Source organism: Anolis sagrei, chromosome X (genome assembly GCF_037176765.1).
Source record: "Anolis sagrei isolate rAnoSag1 chromosome X, rAnoSag1.mat, whole genome shotgun sequence".
In the NCBI taxonomy this organism is placed as follows: Eukaryota; Metazoa; Chordata; class Lepidosauria; order Squamata; family Dactyloidae; genus Anolis; species Anolis sagrei.
In genome coordinates, this window is record NC_090034.1 from 71,569,971 (window position 1) to 71,584,661 (window position 14,691).

General features: G+C 44.1%; 1 protein-coding gene across 1 annotated transcript in view; it reads right to left on the bottom strand.

The window, feature by feature from the left end:
• Window positions 1-4,925: 4,925 nt before the first annotated feature.
• The window catches only part of TEKT2 (tektin 2), a 33,655-nt gene continuing 23,889 nt past the window's right edge, over window positions 4,926-14,691 (bottom strand). Inside the window, exons 7-10 of the mRNA XM_067473236.1 lie at window positions 11,085-11,192; window positions 9,839-9,982; window positions 7,093-7,172; window positions 4,926-5,268 (exon numbers count right to left, since the gene is read on the bottom strand). Coding sequence (XP_067329337.1) covers window positions 5,055-5,268; window positions 7,093-7,172; window positions 9,839-9,982; window positions 11,085-11,192 — 546 coding nt within the window. The 3' untranslated portion in view covers window positions 4,926-5,054. The remainder of the gene's footprint in view (window positions 5,269-7,092; window positions 7,173-9,838; window positions 9,983-11,084; window positions 11,193-14,691) is intronic.

The following is a 14,691-nucleotide window of genomic DNA, read 5'->3' on the forward strand; positions in this document are numbered from 1 at the left end:
AACAATTCGATGCCAGAACAGTTACAACAATTAAAACAATCATAAAATACTATTAAAATACTAACAGCAATATATAAATGTAAAAACCATACAAATAAATAAATAAATTAATAATAATAATAATAATCTTTATTTATACCCCGCCACCATCTCCCCGATGGGGACTCGGAGCGGCTTACATGAGACCAAGCCCAAATGACAATTACAATAAAAACCAAAACCACAAACCGAAAATGCAAACAATAAACAGTAACATCATAGTTACATAAAACAAATGAATACATAACAATATAAAAATTACAATATGCACAGGCACAGTAACAATGGGCAGGCTGCATGTAGTGATTAAAAAGACAAAGTAATTAAGACTAATTAAAAACTTGGGTGAGATAAAAGAGAGAAGCAGGTAATTTACGGAGGAGGGCTCATTTTAGCAGGAGTTGTGGAATCAAGCTTTCCCATGAGGGGGAGGGGACGTATACTCCAATGACAAAGCCTTGAGATCGAGCAATCATGTGGGGTTAGATACCTACTCATCAAAGGCGCAGCGAAAGAGCCAGGTTTTAAGGTTCTTTTTGAAGATTATCAAAACATTATCAAAGTGTCTCCATATCAAATCATTGTCCAGTTCGTCATCAGTAGTCCATAATATCGTATATCTATGCTGTATTTGGGAAGGTTTGCTCGAAAAGCCAGGTTTTAACCTTTCTTCGAAAGGTCAGGAGGGAGGGGCGTTCTACAGTCAAAGAGCCACCCCTGAGAAGGCCCTGTCTCTCGTCCCCGCCAGATGCATCTGTGAGGAAGGCGGGAACGAGAGCAGGGCCTCCTCAGAAGATCTTAGCATCCTAGATGATTCATAAAGAGAGATACGTTCGGATAGGTAAGTTGGACCGAAACCGTTTAGGGCTTTATAGGCTAAAGTCAGCACTTTGAATTGTGCCCGGAAGCACACCGGCAGCTAGTGGAGCTGGCGCAACAGAGGCACTGTATGCTCCCTGAGCACCGCTCCCATTAGCAACCTGGTTGCTGTCCGTTGGACCATTTGAAGCTTCCGGGCAGTCTTCAAAGGCAACCCCACGTAGAGCGCGTTGCTGTAGTCCAGTGTTTCTCAACCTTCCTCCTGCCGCGACCCCTTAATACAGTTCCCCATGTTGTGGTGACCCCCACCCATAAAATTGTTTCCGTTGCTACTTCATAACTGGAATTTTGCTACTGTTCTGAATCGTCATGTAAATATCTGATATGCAGGATGGATTTTCATTCACTGGACCAAATTTGGCCCAAATACCCAATACGCCCACATTTGAATACTAGTGGGGTTGTGGGGGGATTGAATCTGTCATTTGGGAATTGTAGTTGCTGGAATGTATAGTTAGCCTACAATCAAAAAGCATTCTGAACACCACCAATGATAGAATTGACCCAACTCTGCACACAGAACTCCCATGACCAGCAGAAAACCCTGGAAGGGTTGGGTGGGCATTGGCCTTGAGTTTTGGAGTTGTAGTTCACCTACATCCAGAGAGCATTGTGGACTCAAACAATGATGGATCTGGACAAAACCTGGCACGAATACTCAATATGCCAAAATGTGAACACTGGTGGAGTTTGGGGAAAATTGACCTTGACATTTGGGAGTTGTAGTTGCTGGTATTTATAGTTCACCTACAATCAAAGAGCATTCTGAACCCCAAAAATGATAGAATTGGGCCAAACGTCCCATGACCAACAGAAAATACTGTGTTTTCTTATGGTCTTTGGTGACCCCTCTGACACCCCCTCGCGACCCACCCAGGGGTCCCGACCCCCAGGTTGAGAAACACTGCTGTAGTCTATACGGGATGTAACCAGAGCATGGACTACCGTGGCCAAGTCAGACTTCCCAAGGTACAGGTGCAGCTGGTGCAGAAGTTTTAACTGTGCAAATGCTCCCCTGCTCACCGCCGAAACCTGGGGTTCCAGGCTCATCGATGAGTCCAGGATCACACCTAAGCTTTGACCTTTATGTTGTGGCTTAGCTTGATGGCTCATTTTGAGCTGAAGAAACCTTTGGCTGTTGCTGGGAGTGGTTATGCAGCATCCTGAAGCTGAAGACACAAGCAGTTTGGAATGCCAGAGAAACTGCTTGTTTATGGCAAGACAAGGACATTCTACTGATAACTAAGCAGAGAGACTGTATTATTTTGCTATATGTTTGCAAATCATCGTGTAAAGAAGATGATTCACCGGAGATATTGTTTGTTGTATATCGGTGAGAACAATTCTTCTGTTTTGCTTTGTGTTTTTGATCTACAGTGAATAGAACTATATTTTTGCTTCTACTTAAAGCAACAGACTCGTGTATTTTTTTGAGTTTTTATAACACTGGAAGTAAAAGGGGCTGAGATATTCTGCAGGCTACTAACGCTACTCTGACATAAAAGAAATAATCCTTTATGTTGTCGAAGGCTTTCATTTCCGGAATCACTGGGTTGCGGTGAGTTTCCCAGGCTGTATGGCCATGTTCCAGAAGCATTCACCTACATCTCTGGCAGGCATCTTCAGAGGTGGTGAGGTCTGTTGGAAACAAGGCAAGTAGGGGACTCATCATATTATTTGACAACACAGAAATGCTGGACCACTCTAATAACTACCATGTCAGACTGCATAGAAAAGGCACTGAAATTCACAAGCATGTGGACAATTTAAACAGAAAGGAGGAAACCATGAAAATGAACAAAATCTGGCAACCAATATTTTAAAAACTCTAAAATCAGGGCAGTAAACAAAGAACAATACAAAAAAAAACAGGGGCATTCCAGACAGGAAACAATTAGGGCCAGATAATCACCTCCCAACAAAGGATTCCCCCAGGCAGGAAGCAGCCAAGCCTTGAAGCTGCAAAGCTATTCAATTGCTAATCAAGGTGATCAATTGCAGAACTCACACAAACAGATAAGATTTCTTTATCCCACCCCGGACATTATTCCACAGATATACAGGGTTAGTCAAAATGCATAGGCCAAACATACATACAATTGTATGTATGTTTGGCCTATGCATTTTGACTAACCCTGTATATAAACCCCACTTACTTTGTTTCCAACAAACCTCACAACCTCTGAGAATGCATGGCATAGATGTGGGCGAAACGTCAGGAGAGAATGCTTCTGGAACATAGCCATACAGCCCGGAAAGGTCACAGCAACCTAAATAATCCTGTATTGCATACTGTATCCACAAAGCCGTTTTTATAATACAGTTAAACCGTCTTACATGAAATTTGTCTTTATTTGCTTTCAATTACTGTATTTACAAATATCAAGTAAAATGTGTTTTTGGTACGTTATTGGGTGAGGTGGTGGCGCAGTGGGTTAAACTGCTGAGATGCTGAACTTGCTAACCGAAAGGTTACAGGTTCAAATCCAGCGAGTGGAGTGAGCTCCCGCTGTTAGCCCCAGCTTCTGTCAACCTAGCAGTTCAAAAACACGCAAATGTAAGTAGATCAATAGGTACCACTCTGGGGGGAAGGTAACGGCGTTCCATGCAGTCATGCTGGCCACATGACCTTGGAGGTGTCTATGGACAATGCCGGCTCTTTGGCTTAGAAATTGAGATGAGCACCACACCCCAGAGTCAGACGCAACTGGACTTAATGTCAGGGGAAAACCTTTACCTTTGCTACCTTGGGTACATAATCTATATATATAAAATGTAATGTCCGTTTGTGGACTTAACAGAACTCAAAAACCACGGGGGGAATTGACACCAAATTTGGACACAAGACACCTAACAACCCAATGTATGTCCTTCACTCAAAAAATTTGATTTTGTCATTTGGGAGTTGTAGTTGCTGGGATTTATAGTTCACCTACAATCAAAGAGCATTCTGAACCCCACCAATGATGGAATTGAACCAAACTTGGCACACAGTTCTCCCATGACCAACAGAAAATACTGGAAGGGTTTGGTGGGCAGTGTCTTTTGGTTTTGGAGTTGTAGTTCACCTACATCCTGAGAGCACTGTGCACTCAATGATGGATCTGGACCCATATTGAATACTCATTTTGCCCAAATGTGAACACTGGTGGAGTTTGGGGAAAATAGAATCTTGACATTTGGGAGTTGCAGTTGCTGGGATTTGTAGATCACCTACAATCACAGAGCATTCTGAACCCCACCAACGATAGCATTGGGCCAAACCTGCCACACACAACCCCCATGACCACCAGAGTGGGCCACAGCAACGCATGGCAGGGGACGGCTAGTCTATATAAATAAAAATGTAATGTTCATTTGTGGGATTAACAGAACTCAAAAACCACTGGGGGAACTGACACCAAATTTGGACAGCATACACCTAACAAGCCAATGTATGTCCTTCACTCAAAAAAATGATTTTGTCTTTTGGGAGTTGTAGTTTCTGGGATTTATAGTTCACCTACAATCAAATAGCATGATAGAATTGAACCAACCGGGGCATACAGGACTCCCATGACCAGCCGAAAACACTAGAAGGGTTTGGTGAGCATTGACCTTGAGTTTGGGATTTATAGTTCACCTACATCCAGAGACTACCATGGGGTCAAACAATGATGGATCTGGACCAAACTTGGCATGAATATTGCATATGCCCAAATATGAACACAGATGGATGTTGGGGGAAATAGACCTTGACATTTTTTTAAATTTTGATAGTAGTCCTTAATAGTAACTCTCAAGCAACTACCCTTATCCAGCATCTACCAATCCCCACGGGTGCCGGTTAACTGAGAGTCTACTGTAGACTTATGTCGGGAGGAGAGAAGCATTCCTTTGGATTGTCTGCAAACCATATTGCAAAGGGTTGAATGAGTTTTAAGGATCAGACACATTTTGTTAATGGGATTTGTTTATTAAGTATCACTTTTTCTTAAATTTCCAAAGCCATAGGGGTCAAGAAAGAGAAATTTATGTCATTTGGGTGCAACTGAAATCCCAGCTATACTTGCCACAACAAGGAGTCGCTGCAAGGGACTGGGGTGCAAATTTCCCAAATTCAAGGGAGCAAGGAATAGGGAGCAGGAGCCCTTGTATTAAGCCAACTCCAGCTGGCGGCTCTTGAGGGGTGAGAGGATGCGGTTGGTGGTGCGGTTGAAAGTGTCCACTTCGGGCACAAACTTCTCTCCAGGGACCGTCAGCTTGCGCCTCGTGTCCAGGCATTTGTTGTCCAGCAGCAGGGAGTTGGCCTTGACCACAATGTCCGCCTGGATGCGGTAGAGCTGCTTCTGGAGAGCGTCCAGAGCATCCCTGTGGAAAGCCAAGGAAAGACCATCTCAGAAACCTAGAGTTGGAAGAGGCCCCATGGGTCATCCAGTCCAGCCCCATTCTGCTATTCAAAAATACACAATCCAAGCCCTCCCAACAGATGGCCATCCAGCTACTGATTCATAGAATCCAAGTCATGGAAGAGACCCCAAGGGCCATCCAGACCTCATGAAGGCATACACAATTAAAGCCCTCTCAACAGATGATCATCCATCCAGCCATTGATAAGATTCATAGAATCATAGTTGGAAGAGACTCCAAGGGCCATATAGTCCAGCTGCATTTTACCATGAAGGAATACACAATCCAATCCCTCCCAACAGATGGCCGTCCAGCCACTGATTAAGAGAATCCAAGTACTGGAAGAGACCCCAAGAGCCATCCAGACCAGTATTCCTCCTCATGAAGGAATACACAATCAAAGCCCTCTCGACAGATGATCATCCATCCAGCCATTGATAAGATTCATAGAATCATAGCTGGAAGAGACTCCAAGGGCCATATAGTCCAGCTGCATTTTACCATGAAGGAATACACAATCCAATCCCTCCCAACAGATGGCCGTCCAGCCACTGATTAAGAGAATCCAAGTACTGGAAGAGACCCCAAGAGCCATCCAGACCAGTATTCCTCCTCATGAAGGAATACACAATCAAAGCCCTCTCGACAGATGATCATCCATCCAGCCATTGATAAGATTCATAGAATCATAGCTGGAAGAGACTCCAAGGGCCATATAGTCCAGCTGCATTTTACCATGAAGGAATACACAATCCAATCCCTCCCAACAGATGGCCGTCCAGCCACTGATTAAGAGAATCCAAGTACTGGAAGAGACCCCAAGAGCCATCCAGACCAGTATTCTTCCTCATGAAGGAATACACAATCAAAGCCCTCTCAACAGATGATCATCCATCCAGCCATTGATAAGATTCATAGAATCGTAGTTGGAAGAGACTCCAAGGGCCATCCAGTCCAGCCCCATTTTACCATGAAGGAATGCACAATCAAAGCCCTCCTGACAGATTTTAGTCCAGCCCCATTCTGCCGTGAAGGAATACACAATCCAATCCCTCCCAAGAGAGGGGCATCCAGCCACTGATTCATAGAATTATACTTGGAAGAGACCTCAAGGGTCATTCAGTCCAGCCCCATTGTGTCATGACGGAATACACAATCAAAGCCCTCATGACAGATGACCAGCCATCCATTTAGTCATAGAATCATAGTTGGAAGAGACCTCAAGTGCCATCCAGACCAGCCTCATTCTGCCATGAAGGAATGCACAATCAAAGCTTCTCGACAGATGATCATCCATCCAGCCATTGATAAGATTCATAGAATCATAGTTGAAAGAGACTCCAAGGGCCATCTAGTCCAGCCCCATTTTGCCATGCAAAAATGCACAATCAAAGCCCTCCTGACAGATGTCCACCCAGTCACTGGTAAGATTCATAGAATCATAGTAGGAAGTGACCCCAAGGGTCATCCAGCCCAGCCCCATTCTGCCATGAAGGAATGCACAATCAAAGCCCTCCTAATAGAGGGCCATCCAGCCACTGATTCATAGAATCCTAGAGTTGGAAGAGACCCCAAAGGCCATCCAGTCCAGCCATGAAGGAATACACATGCAAAGAGAGTTGCAGGCTATTCCTGCCAGAGGACGAAAGGTTCTCCAGCTTTGAGACAAAGAACAAAGGCAGCCCCTATGGCATCAAAAGCACTCTTGACATGCCCAAAGAACCAAAGAGGCTCCATTTAAACTTCCATCATAAAACAGGAGTGCAGAGACATGGAGGGACGTACTGAGCCTGTGCCAGCTTCTGTCTAAGGGCAGCAATGGTGCCTTCCAGCTGATGAACCTCATCTGTCAATCCGTGCTGAGCCTGGAAGCCAAAAGCAGGAGAGAGTCACTATGGGACACAATTACATATTTTTAATGGGTTCAATTAATTTATAGGCGGTCATTCTCCCAAAGCGGTTTTCAAAAGAAATAAGATAAAATACGTATCATACAATCTGAAAACAAATCACCAAATGCTCGAGTTTTCAGTGAAACAGGATTAACCCTGACTTAGCATATAAATAAATAAATAAATAAATTAAAAGCATATAAAATAATCACATTAATAAAAACATTACAGTAACTGTGCAAGCTTGGTTCCTACAAAGGGTACCAAGAACTGCAAAGCACCCCAGCCCTATAGGGATTTGATGAAATGTAGGAAATGGCAGCCTCCCAAGCCTTTCACTATTTATTTGTTAACTAGCCATCCCCTGCCACGCTATGCTGTGGCCCATATGGGGGTTTTGTGTGGGAGGTTTGGCCCAATTCTATCGTTGGTGGGGTTCAGAATGCTCTTTGATTGTAGGTGAACTATAAATCCCAGCAATTACAACTCCCAAATGTCAAGGTCTATTTTCACCAAACTCTACCAGTGTTCCCATTTGGGAACATTCAGTATTCATGCCAAGTTTGGTCCAGATTTATCATTGTTTGAGTCCACAGTGGTCTCTGAATGTAGGTGAACTACAATTCCAAAACCAAAGGGCACTGGCCACCAAACCCTTCCAGTATTTTCTGTTGGTCATGGGAGTTCTGTGTGCCAAGTTTGGTTCAGTTCCATCGTTGGTGGGGTTCAGAATGCTCTTTGATTGTAGGTGAACTATAAATCCCAGCAATTACAACTCCCAAATGTCAAAGATTCTATTTTCCCCAAACTCCACCAGTGTTCACATTTGGGCATATTGAATATTTGTGCCAAGTTTAGTCCAGATCCATCATTGTTTGAGTCCACAGTGATCTCTGGATGTAGGTGAACTACAACTCCAAAACCAAAGGACACTGCCCGCCAAACCCTTCCAGTGTTTTCTGTTGGTCATGGAAGAACTGTGTGCCAAGTTTGGTTCAATTCCATCGTTGGTGGGGTTCAGAATGCTCTGTGATTGTAGGTGAACTATAAATCCTAGCAACTACAACTCCCAAATGACAAAATCAATTTTTTTGTGGGTGAAGGACATACATTGGGTTGTTAGGTGTATTGTGTCCAAATTGGTGTCAATTTGCCCACTGGTTTTTGAGTTCTGTTAAGCCCACAAACGAACATTGCAGTTTTATTTATATAGATTTATATATTTGCTAACCTGTATTCTATGTGTATGCTGATTTGCCAGTTTGACCAACCTCTTTGGTGTGGGAGGGGTTATGGACATGTGATTCAGACTCAGGACTCCATTTTTGCATTCAGTTTGCATCAGACCGCTGTGGAGGTGGATGCATGTGTTTGGTGGCGCAATGGGTTACCAGTGTTTCTCAACCTTCCTAATGCCGTGACCCCTTAATACAGTTCTTCATGTTGTGGTGACCCCCAACCATAAAATTATTTTTGTTGCTACTTCATAACTGTAATTTTGCCACTAATATGAGTTGTAATGTAAATATCTGATATGCAGGATGTATTTTCATTCACTGGACCAAATTTGGCACAAATACCCAATACGCCCAAATTTGAATACTGGTGGGGTTGGGAGGGGGGAAACGACTGATTTTGTCATTTGGGAGGTGTAGTTGCTGGGATTTATAGTTCACCTACAATCAAGGAGCATTCTGGACTCCACCAACGATGGAACTGAACCAGACTTGGCTCACAGGACTCCCATGACTAACAGAAAACACTGGAAGGGTTTGGTAGGCATTGTGTTTTGGAGTTGTAGTTCACCTACATCCAGAGAGCACTGTGGACCCAAACAGTGATGGATCTGGGCCAAACTTGGCACGAATACTTAATATACCCAAATGTGAACACTGGTGGACTTTGGGGAAAACAGACCTTGACATTTGGGAGTTGTAGTTGCTGGGATTTATAGTTCACCTACAATCAAAGAGCATTCTGAACTCCGCCAATGATAGAATTGGGCTTTTCGATGGTCCTTGGCAACCCCTCTGACACCCTCTCATGACCCCTCCAGGGGTCCCAGCCTCCAGGTTGAGAAAGTTATTATGGAGCCCCCGATAGCGAAGTGGGTTAAACCCTTGTGCCGGCAGGACTGAAGACAGACAGATAGAGGTTCGAATCCAGGGAGAGTGCAGATGAGTTCCCTCTATCAGCTCCCCATGTGTGGAAGCCTCCCACAAGGAAGGTAAAACATCAGAAACAACCACAACAACAACAATAACATCCGGGCGTCCCCTGGGCAACGTCCTTGCAGACGGGCAATTCTCTCACACCAGAAGTGACTTGCAGTTTTCTCAAGCCATATTTGTACATGGCTATCATATCTCCTCTCAGCCTTCTCTTCTTTAGGCTAAACATGCCCAGCTCCTTAAGCCACTCCTCATAGGGCTTGCTCTCCAGACCCTTGATCATTTTAGTCGCCCTCCGCTGGACACATTCCAGATTGTCAACATCTCTCTTGAATTGCGGTGCCCAGAATTGGACACAATATTAACATTCTGGTTTGTCTGGGAAGAAGGGAGTATCAGAGACGATGTTCAGCACTTCCGATATACCTGCCCCACTTGTAAGCTTAAAGAAGAGGGGGATTGTTGTACCTGGTCACGGCAAAGCTCCAGGTTTGGGCGGTAAGTCCGGGTCTCCAGGCGAGTGTGAGCCAGTTTCAGATTCCACACTTTGATCCGGAGATCCTCCTCGAGGCGTCTAATGTCCTCCTCCATCTCAGCAATTTCTTCCATGGTCTGGGGGGGGGGGGGGGGGGGACGACGGCAAAGAGACATAGGAAGAAGAGGTGACTGTGAGCTTATTAATAAAATACCTTCCTCATAAACGTACAGCAGAGTAACTTATCCGCAGCAGCATGATTTGCTCCTATCTCCCCTCACTGTTAGCTGAAGGTCAAGCTCCCCCACCTCAAATCGAGGAGCTTCTGAGAAAACACTTAGCTTCTGCCTCTCTCACACACACTGTGATGCACTATTTACATGAACAAGTGGGTTGTTGTAGGTTTTTCTGGGCTATATGGCCATGTTCTGGAGGCATTTTCTCCTGACGTTTTGCCTGTATCTATGGCAAGCATCCTCAGAGGTAGTGAGGATCCCCCACCTCACTACCTCTGAGGATGCGTGCCATAGATGCAGGTGAAACGTCAGGAGAAAATGCCTCCAGAACATGGCCATATAGTCCGGAAAAACCTACAATAACCCAGTGATTCCGCCCATGAAAGCCTTCGACAATACATGAACAAGGTTTCCATAACAAAGTTCTTTATACTTCCTTCTTTGCTTCCACACTGGGCTTCTTTCTCATGCAGATAATCAGCTTCACTCTCACAGAGCCTCCTCTCACACCAAAGTTACACAGGGGCCTTTTACACAGCAGCCTTCACACTGAAGCTTCACACATGATGTCCTTCAACCTGGGGGTTCCTCTCACCAAAGCTTCTCACACCAGGCCTTCGCACACTGAGGCCTACTAATATACTGAGGTCAATCTCACACTGAAGCCTTTCTCCCACTGAGGCCTTCTCCCACTGAGGCCTTTCTCCCACTGAGGCCTATTAACACACTGAGGCACTTCTTCCACAGAGACCTCTCACAGACTGAGACTACTAAACTACAGGCACACACTCAGCTTTTGCTGAGGCTTGGCATCCATTTGATCTTTTCAGTGTTTGACTCACATTTTTGTAATTGAAAATACCTAGTTATTCCTTAATATTTCTGACAGAACGCACACATCAGAGAGAGAAGGGGTCTTGGCTCTGGACTAATTCTACTTGGGCAAATTGTTCATTCATACCTTTTTGCAAATTTCACAGTCTCCAGCCCCATCAAAACTTACATTTTTTTCTCCCCATCTCAACTCATCCAGGGCTCTCTCCAACTCATGGATGCGCTTCCGGAAGGCAAACTCGGTGGCCACACGCTGAGCTTCCAGTTCGTTGTCAGTCTAGAAGGAAAAATATATATATTCCGGAGTTTCGGAATGAGATGTTATCTTTACGCAGATGATGTCCAAATCTGTCACTCCTTTCCACCTGTCACCAAGGAGGCTGTCCAGCCCTTGAACCGGTGCTTGGCCGCTGTATTGGACTGGATGAGAGCTAACAAACTGAAATTGAATCCAGACAAGACAGAGGTCCTACTGGTCAGTCGTAAGGCCGAACAGGGTATAGGGTTACAGCCTGTGTTAGATGGGGTTACACTCCCCCTGAAGACGCAGGTTCGCAGCTTGGGAGTGATCCTGGACTCATCGCTGAGCCTGGAACCTCAGGTCTCGGCGGTGGCTGGGAGAGCTTTCGCACAATTAAAACTTGTGTGCCAGCTGCGCCCGTACCTTGGGAAGTCAGATCTGGCCATGGTGGTCCACGCTCTTGTTACATCCCGGTTGGATTACTGCAACGCACTCTACGTGGGGTTGCCTTTGAAGACTGCTCGGAAACTTCAACTAGTCCAGTGAGAAGCAGCCAGATTACTCACCGGAGCGGCGTACAGGGAGCATACCACCCCTCTGTTACGCCAGCTCCACTGGCTGCCGATCCAATTCCGAGCACAATTCAAAGTGCTGGTTTTGACCTACAAAACCCTATACGGTTCCGGCCCAGTGTATTTGTCCGAACGGATCTCCCTCTACATCCCATCTCGAAATTTAAGATCGTCTGGGGAGGCCCTGCTCTCGACCCCGCCACTATCACAAGTGAGGTTGGTGGGGACGAGGAGCAGGGCCTTCTCAGTGGTGGCCCCTCACCTGTGGAACTCACTCCCCGGGGAGATTAGAACAGCGACTTCCCTTTTGGCGTTCAGAAAAAAATTGAAGACCTGGATATGGGACCAAGCTTTTGGATATTCTGGCAGCTAAGGAAAGATCTGACGATAAACAAGGGCGAACGGAATGGAATGGATATACGGACTCTGAACACTGAGCATGAGATTGTTTTGCTATTTTACTATGTATTAATGTTTTTAACTTGTTAATCGTTTAAATTGTTTTTATGTATTGTTTGTTTATTGATTTAGGCATCGACTTGTGCCTTCGTTTGTAAGCCGCCCTGAGTCCCCCCTCGGGGGTGAGAAGGGCGGGGTAGAAGTAATTGAAATAAAATAATAATAATAATAATAATAATAATAATAATAAATATACAATCATGGGATTCTAGAGTTGAAAGAAACCTCAAGGGTCATTCAGTCCAGCCCCCTTCTACCAGGCAGAAAGATACAATCAAAGCCCTCCCGACAGATAGGCACCCAGCATGTCCTTGAAAACACTCCGTGTCTCAAAACCTTGGAAGCCAAAGACCAAACTGTGGGAGCTGGACATGGTTTGAGGAAGGCTACATGTGCCGTCACACCCAGACACTATAAAGTTAAAACTAAGATGTGCTTCTCTCTTTATCCAGGTGAATTGCGGGTGCCTTACTTAGAAGCTTAGGATTCTCAGCAACTGAGGCCACTCCAGATTTGAACATCAAACAGAACATTTATTTCTCAAAGTTCTTGACAGTCTTGGCACAGCTTGTTGAAGTTATAAACACAAACAGTCAACTTGTGAAATTATATAGAAAAATCCTGGGATTCTTTACCCTAACCCTGAGCTGCTATTCTTAGAAAGGTTAGGGTTAGGGTAAAGAATCCCAGGATTTTTCTACCGCTGGGGGAAGTTAACTCAGCAGCTGAAGAAAGAAGGAAGGAACATCTAGATTCACCTGGAGGATCTTTAAAATGCCTTGAGAGGTCGTGTTTTGTCAGAAGTTGGTAAATAAAATTGCAGTTACTGTCCCACTGATATGTAAATCATATTGTACATTAAATAAAGAGATTACTGTATATACTCGAGCATAAGCTGACCTTTTCAGCCTTTTCGTAAGGCTGAAAAAGCCTCCCTCAGTTTATACTTGAGTCAAAGTTATTATTTTACTCTGTAATTATTATTTTAGTACATTTATTATTTTACTCTATTTATTACATTAAGGTAAAGGTAAAGGTTGTCCCCTGACATTAAGTCCAGTCATGTCTGACTCTGGGGTGTGGTGCTCATCTCCATTTCTAAGCCGAAGAGCCAGCGTTGTCCGTAGACACCTCCAAGGTCATGTGGCTGGCATGACTGCATGAAGCGCCGTTACCTTCCCGCCAGAGCGGTACCTATTGATCTACTCACATTTGCATGTTTTCGAACTGCTAGGTTGGCAGAAGCTAGGGCTGACAGCGGAAGCTCACACCGCTCCCCGGAATCGAACCTGCGACCTTTCGATCAACAAGCTCATCAGCTCAGTGCTTTAACCCACTGCGCCACCGGAGCTCCCTATTTATTACATTACATAATAATAATAATAATAATAGAGTAAAATAATGTAAATGTAATTTATTACATTACATTTACATTATTTTACTCTATTATTATTATTATCACATTTAATATTTTACTCTATTTATTATTATTTATAAAACATATTTTTATTGTTTAACTCTATTGTTTTACTCTATTTATATTATTATTATATTTATTATTTTACTCTATTATTGTTATTATTATATTTACATTATTTTACTCTATTATATTATATACTCTAGGAGCCCAGCGGGTTAAAGCACTGAGCTGCTGAGCTTGTTGATCGAAAGGTCACAGGTTCGATTCTGGGGAGCGGCGTGAGCTTCCACTGTCAGCCCTAGCTTCTGCCAACCTAGCAGTTCGAAAACATGCAAATGTGAGTAGATCAATAGGTACCGCTCCGGCGGGAAGGTAACGGCGCTCCATGCAGTCATGCCGGCTACATGACCTTGGAGGTGTCTATGGACAACGCTGGCTCTTCGGCTTAGAAATGGAGATGATCACCAACCTCCAGAGTCAGACATGACTGGACTTAATGTCAGGGGACTACCTTTACCTTTACTATTATATACTCTATTATATTTACATTATTTTACTCTATAACCCCTATGCCGGCAGGGCTGAAGACAGACAGGTCGCAGGTTCGAATCCAGGGAGAGAGTGGATGAGCTCCCTCTATCAGCTCCAGCTCCCCAAGCGGGGACACGAGAGATGCCTCCCACAAGGATGATAAAACATCAAAACATCCAGGCGTCCCCTGGGCAACGTCCTTGGAGACGGCCAATTCTCTCATACCAGAAGCGACTTGCAGTTTCTCAAAAACCCCTGTATTATTATTACATTAATTATTTTACTCTATTTATTATGGTTACATTTAATATTTTACTCTATTTATTATTATTAAATTTATTATTTTACTCTATACATTATTATTATTACATTTACATTATTTTTACCCCATTATTATTATTGGAAGAATACGTAATACATTTACATTGAAGAAGGTTAGAATAACAGTTTAATCAGAGTTGGAGTCTTATCTTCAATTACAGTTTTATGTAAATACTAGCTGTCCCCTGCCACATGTTGCTGTGGCCCAGTCTGCCTATATGTGTTTTGTGTG